The sequence below is a fragment of the Apodemus sylvaticus genome, chromosome 11 (assembly GCF_947179515.1).
Source record: "Apodemus sylvaticus chromosome 11, mApoSyl1.1, whole genome shotgun sequence".
Classification (NCBI taxonomy): Eukaryota; Metazoa; Chordata; class Mammalia; order Rodentia; family Muridae; genus Apodemus; species Apodemus sylvaticus.
The window spans coordinates 18,409,993-18,427,088 of record NC_067482.1 but is presented as its reverse complement, the minus strand read 5'-3'; the positions used below and the strand labels follow the sequence as shown (position 1 = coordinate 18,427,088).

General features: G+C 41.3%; 1 protein-coding gene across 1 annotated transcript in view; it reads left to right on the top strand.

Moving 5' to 3' along the window:
• Positions 1 to 17,096, top strand: part of Mthfd2l (methylenetetrahydrofolate dehydrogenase (NADP+ dependent) 2 like) — a 100,031-nt gene that overhangs the window by 72,277 nt on the left and 10,658 nt on the right. The window contains exon 7 of the mRNA XM_052199286.1: positions 6,182 to 6,307. Coding sequence (XP_052055246.1) covers positions 6,182 to 6,307 — 126 coding nt within the window. The remainder of the gene's footprint in view (positions 1 to 6,181; positions 6,308 to 17,096) is intronic.

The following is a 17,096-nucleotide window of genomic DNA, read 5'->3' as shown; positions in this document are numbered from 1 at the left end:
TAGAATTCTCACTACTGAAAAAAACATAAAATCAAAATACTGTGCCAGACATGGTGGACCACTGTTGCCAGATTTTTAATATTTCCTGCAACAGACCACACCTTTAATTCTAGCTCTCACGAAGGCAAGAAGACCTCTGTGAGTTTGAGGCCAGCCTGGTCTTCATAGTGAGTTCTAGGACATGTGGAACTACACAGTGAGACTGTCTCAAATAACAAACAAACAAACACCCAAAACAGAGCAAATATCAATGAGCTCTGAAAGATGTTTAAATTTGTTTTACAGTCTGAAGTATCAAACAACTAATCAACGCTTAATTCCTTATGTGAAAATAATCAAGTGCATGCACCTCAGTATGCAAACGTAGTTTTATTTTAATAAAATGATGGAGTTATATGTATCCAAAGAGTTCTTTTAAAAACAATCTTTATCATTTATGTCAGTAAATATTTGATCTGTTTGCCTATTTTATACTTATTTACCCAAGATCACTAGAAGTGTCTTGGGTGATAGGAGTCATGGTGGAAAAACCTGAGGAGACCTTGTTGGTACTGAGACCTGTGAGGCCTGTGAAGTCATATAGGCGACAATTAGAACAGTGTAACTATAGGCCTGTTGCCAAGGCAACAGCCGCTATATACCCAGAATTCAATGGCCCACCTTTATCTGTAATTTATGTCATCACCCGTATATAACTGGGTAGCGTTTCTTCCACCCACCTTCTTTTCTTTCCTTCTTCCCGCCCGCTACCCCTTTCCCCATCTTAAATAAAGCCCCAGATGGAGCTGTTTGGCCTGGTGTATCTCATTGCGGCCCACATCTCCACCGCATCCCCACAGCTCACGCTGCAGGCAGACAGGTGACCTGCGTAGGAAAACCAACAGCCCTGTTCTGGAGCAGGCTTAGATGCAGGAAGCGTTACCACGAAAATCCTCCTGAAACATGAAGTGGAAGCACTATGCCACAGTTCTTAATGAATTGAGAACCATGTTCAGCACTTATTGAGAGTTATACATTCTTTGTCTTTCAAGTTCTTCTCGGTACTTAGAATCTATCATTCCAAAGTCACAGCCTGCTTGTTATTGTAACCAACTGTGTGTCCTTTTTAAATATGCCCCTTCAGATATTGATACTAAAATTTCTCAAAGCCTAGGTGCCTAAGCAATACATTTTACAAACAGCTTTTGAGAGTCTGTGGTTCAGTGGTCTGTGGAGGCTTTGACCTATTTCCTCAATCTATTACCAGGGAAGCTCAAGTATCTGCTACCAACCTGTGCTTGTCTGATCAGTCTAGACTGACTTCAGCTGAAATCACTCTTTTCCAGCCACAGAACATATGTGTTCGGTTGGCTAGCTTGAGCTTGTTCTGTGACTGGGTTTCAGAGAACAGGGAGGTATATAAGATCTGTGTAAGGATCAGCCCCACACCTGACATCAGACCAGGCAGAATAAAATGGAAAGGAAAGCAAGAGAAGAGAGAAGAAATCATTATCACAACACCAGTGCGTGGGTCCAAATTCTTGATAAAATTGTGAAGGAGATGCTAACAAATACTTTAGACAAAGGACTTCAGTGGGCTTCTGTGGGTAATGTGGTAGGCACACTCCTCAGCTGTTCGGGGATGTATTATTTAACCAGCTACAGCTCTTTTAATAGACATTTTATTCCAATCTACATAGACTTGTACTCTTTTCAAAGGTACAGTGGAAAATTTCAGCAAGTTTGATGCATAAAAATGTATCCATGGTTTCCCAAATACAAGTGACCATTACTGCATGACCCATTAATACAAAAATTTGGAAACAATACAGGAACAATAGTAACTCGTAATATGATTTATTTGGTCTAATTTTTAAGTTTCAAATAATTGATGAGATGGGAAAAGAATCACAGTTTAATTTTAATGATGAAGTGGTATGCATATGAATTCCAGGCATCATATTTTGTATCTAATAAATATTTTAAATTCTATAAAGAAATGTATTGAAAATTCTAATACTTATTATCTTCGGATGGTAGGAAAATACTTAATTTTATTTTGGTCTTTAACTTTTCATTTCAACATTTCTACAGTGGACATACAAATAAATGCCTTTATTAGAAAAAAGACATAAATATTTTTGTTTTATAATATTTCTGGGAATTAAAATGAACTTCAAATTTCCTTGTCCTTTAAAAAGTGTTGTGATTGTCCATTACTAATCTGATATTGTCTGAGATATCACAAAATTTAAACATAGATTTTAATCTTGGCTTAAGAAAGCAATAACTATTTAATAATTTGATAATTGTTCCACAAATGCTTTTGTTGTGTTTTATAAAAAAAAAAAAGGGAGAGAAAGCAGGGATACGTTTGATGGAGGTGCAGTATGGTGTTGGGGAAGCAGGTGCCTCTGCGGGCCCATGCTGAGGCATCCCTTTCTCCCAAGGGACCAGCCACACTATAATAGAGCTTATATAGGGAATGGGAAGGGGGGTTGAGGGGGGTAGTAGAGACAGAAAAAGGCAGAGAAGAGAGAGAGAGAGAGAGAGAGAGAGAGAGAGAGAGAGAGAGAGAGAGAGTAGAGGCCAGCCAGGAGTACATGGAGAATGAGGGTCAAGGAGAATGGGTGGGGGAGGGGAAGAGAGTAAGGGGCAAATGCAAGAGGAGAAGACAAGAGAGCAAGAAAGGGGCAGTGAGCTTCCCCTTTTATAGTGAGTTGGACACACCTGGCTGTTGCCAGGTAACTGTGGGGTGGAGTCTAGACGAAAGGCCAACAGCTTTCATTTGAGGAAGTCTCCTGAAGCTGTAACCAGTGTTTGTCTCATTTTCCTGTATAAAGAGTAAAGAGGAATTAATGGTTGACCCTAGAGACTGAGAATTCTGGCCAGTGGGCACCTTAGAACTGATAACGAATGAAGCCTGTATCCCGGCTTGGGAAGTGGGGAAGGTACTTCTCAAAGGCTGGCGCCTCTGCAGCTAGGGACTGGACTTCTGCAGCAACTGCATCTGTATTAGCACTGACCATTCCATGGGCTTACAGATCCCACCTATGCCAAGAACTGTAGTTTACAAGGATGCATTCAAGCCATTTGGAATGCTCAAATGGACACTTCGGAGGCTAGAATGTCTCTAGCCACAAAACAGATAGGATTTTTAAAAAAAATTTTTTTTTTAAATAGAGTATTTAATTGTCTGGAGTCTAATTTCTTAGAACTTATTGGATGTAGAATTGGTAAAGATCTTTTCCCAATCTGTTGGTTGAGTTTTGTCCTATTGAGAGTGTCCTTTGCCTTACAGAAGCTTTGCAATTTTATGAGGTCCCATTTGTCAACATAAGCCACTGGTGTTCTGTTCAGAAACTTTTCCCCTGTGCTCATGTATTCGAGGCTCTTCCCTACTTCCTTTTCTATTAGTTTAAGCATATCTGGTTTTATGTGGAGGTCCTTGATCCACTTGGACTTAAGCTTTGTACAAGGCTGTAAGAATGATTGATTTACATTCTTCTACATGCTGAACCAGTACCATTTGTTAACAATGCTGTCTCTTTTTCCCCCACTGGATGGTTTTAGCTCCTTTGTCAAAGATCAAGTGACCATAGATGTGTGGGTTCATTTCTGGATCTTCAATTCTATTCCATTGATCTTCCTGCCTGTAGAAATTAAACTCCAGACAATCAAATAACCCTATTAAAATGGGGTACAGAGCTAAACAGAGAATACCGAACTGAGGAAACTCAAATGGTTGAGAAAGAAGCACCTAAAGAAATGTTCAACATCCTTAGTCATCAGGGAAATGCAAATCAAAACAACCCTGAGATTCTACCTCATACCAGTCAGAATGGCTAAGATCAAAAACTCAGGTGACAGCAGATGCTGGCAGGGATGTGGAGAAAGAGGAACACTCTTCCTTTGTTGGTGGGATTGCAGGCTGGTACAACCACTCTGGAAATCAGTCTAGCAGTTCCTCAGAAAATCGGACATAGTATTACCTGAGGACCCAGCTATACCACTCCTGGACATATACCCAAAAAATGCTCTAGCATATAACAAGGACACATGTTTCATTATGTTCATAGCAGCCTTATTTATAATAGCCAGAAGCTAGAAAGAACCCAGATGTTCCTCAACAGAGGAATGGATACAGAAAATGTGGTACATTTATACAATGGAGTACTACTCAGCAATTAAAAAGAAATGGATTCAGGAAGTTCTTAGGCAAATGGCTGGAGGTAGAAAATATCACCCTGATTCAGGTAACCCAATCACAAAAGAACACACATATCAGTGAGAATATGCACTCACTGATAAGTGGATATTAGCCCAAAATCTTAGAATACCCAGAATACAATTCATGGACCATATGAAACTCAAGAAGACAGAAGATCAAAGTGTGGGTACTTTGGTCCTTCCTAGAAGGGTAACAAAATACAGGAGCAAATATGGAGACAAAATATGGAACAGAGACTGAAGGATCGGCCATCCAAAGACTGCCCCACATAGGGATCCATCCCATATACAGTCACCAAACAAGACATTATGTGGATGTCAAGAAGTGCATGCTGACAGGAGCCTGATAGAACTGTCTCCTAAGAGGCTCTGCCAGAGCCTGACATATACAGAGGAGGATGCTGGAAGCCAAACATTGAACTGATCACAGAATCCCCAATGGAGGAGTTAGAGAAAGGACTGAAGGAGCTGAAGAGGCTTGGAATCCCATAGGAAGAACAACAATATCAACCAATCAGAGCTCCCAAGGTCTAAACCACCAACTAAGGAGTACACATGGAGGGACCCATGGCTCCAGCCATATATGTAGCAGAGGATGGCCTTGTCAGGCATCAATGAGAGAAGAGGCTCTTGGTCCTGTGAAGGCTTGATGCCCCTATTCTGGAGGTGGAGAGGTACAAATGGGTGGGTGGGTGCAGGTACACCCTCATAGAAGCAGGAGGGGGGAATAGGATAGAGGGTTTCTGGAGGTGGAAATCAGGAAAGGGGATAACATTTGAAATGTAAATAAAACATCCAACAAAAAGCACTATTATATTAAATTCATTGTGTTAATGAACTCTTGGCAAAGGACATACAAAGGATGTGACCAAATCACCCATCAGCCCTCCATCCACAAGAGCATTGCTGAGTGAGGACTGTCATAGGTTCTTCAAGTAGTCTCCCATGAGGAAGGGCTCTTGCATCTGAGCAGGCTCTGTCATTTCTTCACCGAAAGAATGTAAAAGAACTGAGAAGCTAGTCTCGGGATTCCCACCTCCAGAGGTTGGCAGCATCTACTTTCTGCCTTCTGCAGGCTTGGTTGTCAGCTGCCAGACTGGATGAGCACAAGCTACACAGAAAGTTCACACACACTGGGCTAGTGACAGCCTCAGCCTGCCCTGAGGCCCTCGTCCACCGTGAGCATCAGCATGAGGAGCTACTTCAGATCCACACACATGTCTTTAAATGACTCCAGTGAGAATTTTCTTGATAACCATCTAAGTCTGAGCATCCAGCTGAACTCAGTCAACACTCACAATGCAAGGCATGACAGCACATCGTTAATGTTAGCGCAATGTTTGGAGCTAGCTCAAGAGTCACCATAAACAAAAACAACCCTGCATCGTCAACCCTGCAAGTACCACTGGACTTGCATTAAAATTTGAAACTAGCTCTAGATCACAGACATATTATCTCTACAGATCTCTCTTTCAACCAGAATGGAGAAGAATGAGGACAGTTACTTTAGCTTATATCTTCAAAGTCTGTGTAGACAGGGGGATCAAAGGAAACCAGAAAACAGCAAAAGCTGACGTTTCTGTTTGGAGCTGGGGAGATTGTTTATATCAGACTGGAGAGTAGGAGTTAGGGCTATGAGTTTTCCTTCTCACTTTCATTTCCTCCTTTCCAAATCCCAAGTTGCTTTTCCTTTACTCTGAAACAGTGGGAGCCTGTGTCACTTCTATGACTTTGTATTAGACACAAACATGCTGCTAAAACAAATACTCTTATTGAGAGGCCAGGTAAGCAGCCTCTGAGGAAAGAGTCCAGTCACTCCTCCAAAGCCGGATGCGCTTCCTTAATCGTCTTGTCTTTCTGCCTATTGATCAATACTCAAAGTGAAGATGGTCTCTTCTTTGTAAAGGGTTTACTTACATACTCTTAAAACATGGACCAAGACATAAGTGTTTTACAACTGTTTCGTTCGTAGGTATTCCCAGGCTGATTACAGCTGACATGGTCAGAGAAGGCGCAGCAGTAATTGATGTGGGTATCAACTATATACAAGATCCTGTGACGGGAAAGACCAAGTTAGTTGGAGATGTGGACTTTGAAGGTAAGAATCCAAACCTACTGATAAGTAAGGGGGAAGCCAGATTCTGACCTTCGCCTCATGCTTTGAGAAACTGTCCCTGTGCTGAGGACAGTATAGTTACTCATCACAGCTCTGTGTGAGGAAAGACAATCACACGTGCACAACCTTCCTTCCTCTGCCCTCCTTCATTCTCTTCCCTTCCATGCTCTCGGCCTTCTGGATGTGACCTTCACTGTTCTGGATATCTCTTCTCTGAGATTGAACCGAAGACTTCTGCATGCTAGGCAAGCACTCTACCAATGTGCTCTGATTTTTAACTAAGAAAAAAAAAAGAGATATAAGTTCAGTAGGTTTCCCAGACTGGCCTAGAATTTGAGCTCCTTCATCTTCCACTTCCAAGGTAGCTGAGGTTACAGAACCAGGATGCCAGGCTTGGCAATATTTGGTAGTGAGATTAAATTTCTTCTTGTACATTTTTAATGAGACAATTAATCTAGTCGATTGTAGACTCGGAGATCTATGTCTTATGTTTAAATTAGTTTTCATTACATGTATTCACGTGGAGATGGGAGGCATTCATGTGCCACCGCATGAGTACACATGTTAGAGGGCAGCCTGAGGGAGTTGGTCTACTTCTCCTGCCGTGTGGATCCCTGGGATGGGTGTTGGGTCAACAGCCTTGGTAATGAGCAGCTTTATCCATTTAGCCCTTTGGTCCCTCGTATCAGGGTGTTTATGACAGTCAGTTTACATTATACTTAAACATTTATATTCAGCCATTCACTCTTTTAAAATTATTTTTATGAATGTCATACACTGCTCTATTCTACCATTTTCACCCCTCGATTTTACCCTCCAACTTCTCCTGTGGCCTTCTTTCAAATCCATAATCTGTTCTTCTATAATTATCTTCATATACATATACATACACATACACATACACGTATACGTACACATACACGTACATGTACATATGTGTGTGTGCATGTGTGTTGGTGTGTGTGCAGGTATATGTAACCTACTGAACCCATTTAGTGATACTTCGTATATATATATGTTAAGGCCTTACTGCCTGGGATTGGATAATCTATCAATCAGACCATTCTACAGATGGTCCCTGTAGAAGACTGATTCTCCCTCTCTGAGCACCCATTTATTACCTGTAGCTCTTCTTCGAGGGGTGGGGCCTTATGAAATTCCTCCTATCCAGGGATCCTGGTACTCTGTCTCCTACAGGCTTCCCACCGGCTTTCCGAGCCTTAGGTGTAGGTGTTGTATTTTGGGTGCACCAACTGTGTAGGTAGAATTATAATTAGACATTATATTGATTTAGGATAATGACAGCAGTGGGTTCTTTTCTAGGGTCTATGACCTCTCCAGCCACATATAGCTGGCTAGATGTATAGTACCAGACATGAACGCCATCCTGGTAAATGGACCCTAAATATGTACCATTGTTGATTATCGCCAAGATATAAGTGCCGCTTCTGCACTATTGAGGTTAGATAATTGGTGAACAGATAATTGTTGTGATTCCTTGGTTTTACTAGTGACCAGAACTGTTTTTTTTTTTTTTTCCTCTCTCTTGATATCTTGCATGGTACCTTTGGATACTATGAGATTAGTCTTCAGTAAGGATGCTTGTACTTCTGTTCCAGATGGATTTCTCTGTATCCCGTGTCTAAAGTATGTGATGTTTTAAGGAATAGGTCCTACTTTCTAGTTCTAAGAGGCAGCCAAGGCTACTGGCAATAGCCCATAGGCTTTTAGAAGCTCTTAAACTTTCCTGACCAACAATTTAAAGGGAAATTTCTCATGTTTGGTAGTGGAACTTTTATTAGATATTCTATGTCTGGGCTGATCATTATGACCAATGCAGGAGGACTCTTTGGAGTAAACATTCATGTCACAAATTAAAGGAATAAGCAATATGATTTTAAAACTTGGGTTTCATTTTCTTTTCCTTATGTGCATATATCCTATATGTATATGTCTCTGCATCACATGCATGCTTAGAGCAGAGGAAGCTAGTCCCAGAGCAGTCTGGTCCCTGGGAACTAGAGTTACAGACAGTTGTAAGTCACTAGGTGGGTGCTAGAAATTGAACCTGGGTTCTATGAAGAAATAACCAGGCTCTTAACAATGGAGCCAGCTGTCCAGCACCTAAAAAATTATATTTTACACTTTTACATGGAACTTAGTCACTAGTTGATCATTTATACAATTTTTACGTGATGTTTAACAAAATTTAAAATGCAGACATTTACAAGTGTCCTGGGGCACAGGCCTCCTATATGTAAGGTTCTGGGGTGTAATAGGGACTAGATCCAGATTAAGCAGTGTACGCCCGATGATTATGGAAAGAAAAGCAGACAGTCAAATGTATGCAATCATATGTTCTAGGTGGAGCAGGGAATGTGGACAAGCACAGATGTGCCGTGTGGAAGGACATCTGGATGCCCTCAGGGGCTCTGGTTGCTAGGAACCCCAGTATTGTTTAAGGTCTACTATGACAGCACTGATTCTCTGCCTAACTATGTCTGCATCTCTACATATGTGTGTGCTGGATGAATATGTTGAAATGCTTATGAAAGGATATCTAGAATACAAGCAGCCCAGGAACTAACCCCAGTATCAACAGATGAGGCTACATGAAAACAAGTTCCTGTACAGCAAGAAAAACAATCAAAATGGGGGGGCAGTAAATAGCCCCCAGAATGGGAGAAAAACCTTTGCTGGTTGTACTTCAAACAAAGGGCTAGTATCCAAAGTATATAAAACATTGCAGAAATTAGTTAACAAGTGAATAAAACCACCAATTAACAAATAGGCAAGTGAACTAAATAGAGTTCCTAAAAAAGATTGTAAAAAATACACATGGCCAATAACTGTTTTTAAAAGTGTTCAGTATCCTTAGCCATTAAGAAAATACATATTAAAATATATTGAAGTATCCGTCAGGATGGCCATCATCAACAAGTCTGACCACAAATGTTGGAGAAGATGTGGTGAGAGAGGAATCCTTATTCACTGTTGTTGGGTATGCAAATTAATCCAGCCATTGTGGAAATCAGTTTGGAGGTTTCTCAAGAAATTTAGACTAGGACTGCCCTATGGCTCCACTGGTCCCTCCTGGGCACAGTGAGCCATCGAAGCCCGAGCCTTCCACGGAAGTCCTTGTGCTCACATGCTCCTTGCTGCTTCATTCGTTTTAGCAAAGGATTGAATGAACCTAGTTGTCTATCAGTGGATGAATAATTATATATATATATGTATATATATATGCATATATATGACTAATACTCAAGTCTAAAGAAAAATGAAGTTAAAAATTTTGCAAGAAAATGGATGAACTGAGAATATTATGCAAGGCAACACAATCTCAGAAATATAAACACTCGTTCTCTCTCATAGGCAGAATCTATCCAGTAAGATACATAAACACGTGAACACACCAGTATAACATACCATAAGGGGAAAGGAAGCAAGACTGAGTATTAAGGGGCAGGAAGGCCTGAGTGCAGGGATGTGCATGTGCTAAGACAAAGGATGCCCAGCCGGTTGTTCCACTTCTCACTCTACCGTGGATCTTTTGTTCTGGGTGGTAGAGAAGTTCATAAAGGTCTTCAGTATCGAAAGTGTACAATGGACTGCGAAGCTCCACAGCTTCCACTCAGAATGCCCTCTCTAACTCTATAGAAGTTTATTAAGTTGTACAGACTTTAGATATGGCTGATCTTGGCATGTAATGCTTTCATTTACATGTGAGTTTTTATAACACTTATAAAAATCTATAAAGGATGGAAATTCTTTACCACGTCTTTGTGTACCATGCCACACCAACTCCAGACAGGTTTGATAATGCAATGGAGTTCCTCAGCTCAAATGGATCAAGATGCATTTGGTTTTAAACTTGAGTTTTCTTTTTTTCTCACTCTCGGTCTGTTCCTTGATAACACATAGTGACTCTGCCTTCATGGCAAACTCTTCTCACACCCAGGATGCCTGCAGACAACACTGGTCACAGGAGATGGCCAGATGAGGAGCAGAGGTGACTACAGTTCACAGCCTCAACTTCCGACTTTTTTCCAGGGCACGCTTCCCCAGCAAAATGCTTCCCTTGGGGGGATTCTTTGTTCTTAGGATGCGGACAGGCTTTCTGATTTTTAAATGAGTAAAGTCTGTGCTTAGGAAGATTGCCTGAAAACATTTGAAAAATGGGCATTTGTGAGAGCTGTTTATCCTTTACTAGGCAGCATCTCTCTAATGAAACTGCAGTGCTGTGTATTTAAGATGATGGCATAAAGAAGGGGGCCTTCAACACCGATGCTAAGAACTGGTGAGGTTGTTTTAGATACAGCACTATCACCTAAGCGTTCTGCATCCTCTCTGTGTGCCAGCTCAGAGGTGGTTACAGCCATCTCCTCTGTCCCAGGACTCTGCTTCCATAGCACAGTAAATCAGGAAAACACCCCTGTGCTCTCTCATGTCAGACAATAAGATACTGTGGGTTTGCAGCTTTGTTTTTATGAGATAGTGTCTTACTACGTAACCTTGGCAGGTCTGGAACCCTTTAAATGACCACCCTGGCTTTAAACTCACAGAGATCTGCTTGCCTCTGCCTCCCAAGTGATGGAATTAAAGGCATGTATCACCATGTCTGGCTCAGTAAAATATTTTGAGAGAGGATATATGCTCACAAAATGGTTATAGTATGGGGTTATAGTTATCATATTCTCTTAGTTTCTGCACCTGAGTTATAAACTAAACTTTACCACACGTGTAAAGACAGAAGCTTTCTAGATGTAAGACAGAAGCTTTCTAGATGTGTAGCTCACAGTTCCAAACAGCCACTGGAAGTCTCAGAATGAGTCCCCACAGGCAATGGGAGACTACTGTTTCTCAGTGTTCCCTTTCACTTTTAATGTTTAATATCTTGGACATTCAGCAGAGTACTGCTAAATAACCACATAAAAGCACAGAAACATTTTGAAGGAAGTAGATTCAAAGATCAGAATATTCTGCTCCAATCATAAAAAGCACACAGGTGAGGTTTTTCTTATTTTCCTCTGCCACCCTGGTGGTTCACAGATCCACAGCACCAAGGGTGAGCTGGATTCTGTGAAGAAGACCTTGCTGGTGAGGTTGAGACTCAGCCACCCAGGTGAATAGGCTTTGATAGGTTGCTCTTCAGGTTGTTAGTCAGGATGGAACTTGAAATCAGGGATGGTTCCTTCTCCCCCATTGAGAGGGAGGGACTTTACCATGGGACACAGCATGATCTCACAGGTAGCATTTGGCTGCAAATTGCCACAGGGAAAGCGTGACTGCTTTGTAAGTATCTGTGAAAGTTTCTGTGATAACTTCCGCCTAGATGAACAAAGCAGATGTGGGTAGATTCAAATGGAGAAGAAAACTTTCCTTGCAGAGAATTTTGGCTCATTAATGCAGGAACTTGGTCTATGCATGGAAAGTAGGTTGTACTAGTGGGAATGACATTTCAATGTAAATGAACCCAGTGGGGAAAGGGTGGGATGTCCCCCAGTGTCCCCAGGTTTAAACTAAAGGAACTCTCAGGGAGTATCATAACATCAAAGGGGCAAAGTGGAAAAAGTAGAAGAAAGGAGAATTTGTTGAGGTGTGGGATGGATGCTTTCCCCAGGTAGGAAGGCAAATACCAGACTGTCCTTCATAGATTATTTCTGTAAACTAATAAAACTTTAAATTTGGATGTTTCTGTTTTAAATGGATTTCAATAGCTGTAAGATGGACTATCATTTTCAATTATCAATTAAGGAAAGATGCTTTTCTGTACTTGGACAAAATAATGTGCCCATTGAGTAAATCTAATCCCCTGCACGGGTTATTCAGGTGGCTTTACACAGCTTGGCTTCAACAATCAGAGTGTGACGCTCCTGCAGTACCTCCACTGCTGTAGCTATCTGAACACACCATAAAGCATCAAGAAGTTAGAGGCTCTTCTCGGTAGGTCAGACTCCTATCCAGTACATAAGCTCTTCTCGTGGTTGTTCAGGTTGCTTGATTCCAGTCTCACCCTATCCACTGCAGCACTCTCCGTGTAGACTGCCCAGTGCTGGAGGTGTTGCTTTCTTAGAACCTGTGTGCAGACCCCAGAGTCCCAGTAGTCCTTTCCTGTACTGCCAAGACTGGAAAAGAACCTGAAAATTAGCACTACATTGAACTGCTGTTTCCCTTTGCATTGATCCTCGATTATAAGACACAAGAGAATTCATGGATGATGCCTTTAGCCTCTGACCAATATTTACTATCCTCCCTCAACTTTCTGAGCATTTCTCTACCATCCATCTAGCTTAAGGCAGTATTTAATAATTTTAAGATTAATTTCTACAGTTTTTAATTATGCTTGTGCCTGTGTAAGGGGTCTGTACATGTGAGCATAGGTGCCCCGAAAACGCCAGGGATGTTGGGTCCTCTGGCTCTGGAAATACAATTGCTGTGAATGACTCAATATGAGTGTTGGGAACTGAACTAGGGTCTTCTACATGAGCACTACGTGATCTGAATTGATGAGCCATCTCTCTAACCCCCCAAGACAGTATTTCAAATCATCTGTATGACAGAACTGTTTTCATGTATAGAAATCTTTTCTCTATCAATAATCATGAAATAAATATTTGAGAAATCTCAATTTTCTTCATAGATTACTGTTTTAGGATGATCATAGTGACTTTCTTCTATAGTTTCCTTCAACTGTTTTCTGTTGAAGTTTTGAAGTCTATACCCATACGTTTATGGCAAAGCAGTCTATATTCCAAAGATACAAAAAGAAGAGATTACAGAGTTCGGGCGGAGAGCGGCACCCTCTGAGTTGCCAGCTGAACTGGAGTCTCCAGCCCTAGACACTCGTAATGACACTGCTTTTATTGCCACAGTTCACCAAATGGATTTGGTCAGCTGGATGCGGAACTGATGATGTCCCCGGCTGCCAACTCAGCCCTGGTCCTGTTGGTTACCTCTCCAGCCTCATCTATACCTCTGGCCTGACACACAGACGTTTCTACAAATGTCTGAAGCTTTAATGGCTTTGTTTCAGTTTTACGAAGCATTATTCCACAAGGCTTGAGATGGAACAGAAAGAACTGGAATGTCTACTCCATATTGCCTGCCCCTCCCTCCTCCCTCCCTTACAGTCCTGACCACACCTCTCTACGGGTTTACACTAAACAGAGAAACATTGCAGGGAAGGGCTGGTAACAAGGAAGGAGAGCGATGGAACAGGAATGGGCATTTTTTTTTTCCTCTCACAGACAGAATAGGTGGGTTCAGTGTCTGAAATGGGATTTTCTGAATATGTTGTTTCAAGATTACAGGACAATATGTAGAAATGACAGTGACAACCATAAAAACTGTCAGTGATGCTAGCTTAAGTGTGCAGAGTAAAGAAGTCATATTTTACTGAAAAGAAAGTCTACCCCTCAAATAACCACTAGTACTTTGAAAATGTTAGTTTTATTTGTTCTTTGAAAATGTTGTACTTATATGTAATATGTACATATCCACATATCACTCCTTGTTTTATGTCTGCTTATATTATGGTTTGGGGGATATGGCCTACACATATGAACTGTGAGCAGTATTTTCCATACCAAAGTTGAAATGCACAGATGTAGTCAAAGTCTATCCGTTGTTTGCTTTTCCCTTTCTTCTTAAACAACTTGGTGGTTTCCTTTTTTTTTTCTCATAAAGATTATGCTTGAGTATAGCATAAACAATTGTAACAAAGTTATATCTAAATACATGACCTCAAGTCACAGCCCTCTCCCACTGAAGCCTGGTGTTGAGCTGGCAGTCAAGAGATTCTCCCTCAGGAGATTCTCACTCAGGAATGCTGTTGTCGTCCGCCTTGGTGTCTGCAGTACTTCACTAGAGCTGCCAGAGCAAACTGCAACACACAAGTTGCCTCAGGTAGCACCAGTGGATTCCACACACTTCTAGAGGCATAATGCTTCGACAGAGGTGGTGTGACAGGAGTTCCTGTTTCCTTTCTCTTTTACACATAGGCATTCATCTTTTCCTTGTTAGCTTCACAATTCCTTCCTTCCTTCCTTCCTTCTAGAAATGTCCTTATGTACTAGTGATGACATCACTTACATTAGACCTTACTGTAATGAACTCAGGCAGCATATATTGTCTTCAAGGACCTTATGCAGCCACATTTCTCAGGTTCTGGGGTTAACATCCAAGCAAACAGATGGGGAGAGTACAGTTCTGTGCATCCGGCCTTTAGAAGCATACGGTCTTTGCATCCTCATTAGAGTGCTCATTCTTGGTAAAGGGAGGAGAGTGTGCAACAAAGCCCTTTCACCTTTGAGACACTAAACTGGAAGTTTCCTGGTCATTTCCACTATACCTGAACAGAGACATGTGTGGGAGTAGATGGAATATGGAATCCATAATTTCTATACATGTGGCCCTATTTGAGTGATTAGACATCCATCTTAAACCTAAGAACGTGTGTATCCAACTTATCCTTGAGAGCCTTCAGCTTTCAATTATTTATTGAGTATATGTTAGGAATCCATCCCGTGAGGTACAACTGTGGTCTAAATAGATAGTTTATCCACAATAATAAGCAAATAAATATATTTTATAGTATATGAAATAGTGTTTAATGTTACAAAATAAGTTGGGCTGGAGAGCTATCCTAGCAGTTAAGAGCACTGGCTGCTCCTCCAGTCACATGAATTTGATTACCCACACACACATGACAGCTTGCAACAATCTGTAACTCCAGCTTTGGGGTACCCAACATGCTTTTCTGCATTCTGAGGGTATTGTCCACATGGTGTATAGCTATTTCTTAGAGGCAAAGACACATACACACACACACACAGACACACAAAATGAACACAAACTCATGAAAAGAAGCTATGGCTGCAGAGACTGACTGACTAATTAGTACTGATCAGTACAGTGAAGAGATAGGAATGTTGCAGTTCCAAATGCTAATTACCTCATCTAGGGCTAACTCCAGCCTTCTGAAATAGCCATTCCTTGCCCATCTCTGCAAAATGGGGGAAAACACCATGTGGTCATAGGGAGGATCAGTAAAGGAGTAATGGTGAAGATCTTTAGGAGCCCATATTTGGCGGTTTTATGTAGCAGGATATTTCCTGTCCAGTTGATTTAATTATTAATACAACAAGAAGCATGTGATTGGACAGGGAAAAGAGAGAAGGACCGAAGAGTTGCAGAGACAGAGACAGAGGAGGCAGGTAGGGAGAAGAAGGAAATATGGAGCAAGAGGAAGATGACCCAGGTTTCTCATGGCCTTAAATAGCCACAGGTAGCTATATATCATACAGGGATAGAATAATCGGGATAACTTGTCTAATCTAGGTGGGCAGCTTGTATCATTAGCAATTGGTTTGAAATTATTGTGTGGGCATCTTGTGAATTGAGAATTTTTTTGATATATAAATCTGACTGATTATATGCTTCAAGAGTTTTGATTTTTCTGGGTTACTGGGTATTGTGACATCTAACTGTTAGGTGGGCAGTCATGACGTGGGGCTGGCATGGCAGCAACCCAAGGGAACTTGGGAGTTCTGGGCCAGAGAATCTGCCGAGATGAGAACACCTGTCTGCACCAGCTTAGCACGGGAACTTGATCTTTTTTTTTTTTTAATATTTCCTATAAAAATTATTTTTATTTTTGTTTTGTGATTTTTGAGACAGAGAGTTTTTGTGTTCAGGCTGGCCATAAACAAGCTATTTTCCCAGTGCCGACCTTGACTCATGACTTCTCGGCCTCAATATCCCTAGTAATGGAACTAGTACTAGAAAGTCCCCAGTACCTGCTGTGCCATCAAGTTTTGCTCTGTGTGGCAGTTTTGATGAGTTACAAATGGCCTATTGTAACTGGACACAGTAAGTAAAAGGAAATATGTTAAGGGGAAACCTCAAAAGAAGAGGCAGCAGGGGTTGTATATCTCATTGGGCCTTAAAGACTGCAGAAAGGCATTTGCTTTTTACTATTTAAGGACCAGCTAGCAAAGACATGGTGTTTGGCTTGTTTTCAACAAGATCACTGGCTGGACTGTTGAGGGTAAGGGTGTAAACAGTGGTACCTGTTAAGAGGCTATTGTAATTATCCAAGTAAGAAATGATGGGTGTGGACAAGGGTAGTAATGGGTTTAAGTGTTATGAGGTGGTTAGATGGTAGATATAATTTAAAAGGTGAGCTAGGGTGATTGGTCAAATGAATAGGTGCAGACAAAAATAGAAAGAATCGAGTATGACTTTAAGGATCTTGGAATGAGTGTGAGTGGGGATTCCAGCTCCATAGTACTCTTGAAACAGTTTTTTTACCAGACCAGAGAATTTGACCCAGAATGTAGAGCTGGTGAGGAGTGTGAGCAAGAGAAGAGGTGGGGCTGACTCAGAATGTATATGTGTGTGGGGAGCAGGTATGGGAGGAAGGAAGGCTTTTCCAAGTGGAAGTAACACTAGAGACAGCAAACAGTCTGGTGAAATTTGTTCCTCAAAATTTAAATCTAAGACAACACAGGACAGCAAAGAACCTTACTTTTCCTCTAAGAAACTGCTGGACATAGCGCTAAAACCTTTGTTGAGTCTCTCTTCTTTCTGAAGGCTCTGCATTTGAAACCTCAGAGTTACCTTCCATGCCACGCTCCTTTTTATATGGCATCTGACTTTTTATAGGTAACTGCACTCTGGAGTCAGGCTGACTTGGGTTTGAATCCTAGCTCTATTGCTAGAAACAATTATGATCTTAGGTAAATCGCTTCGCCCCTGAGATTTGATT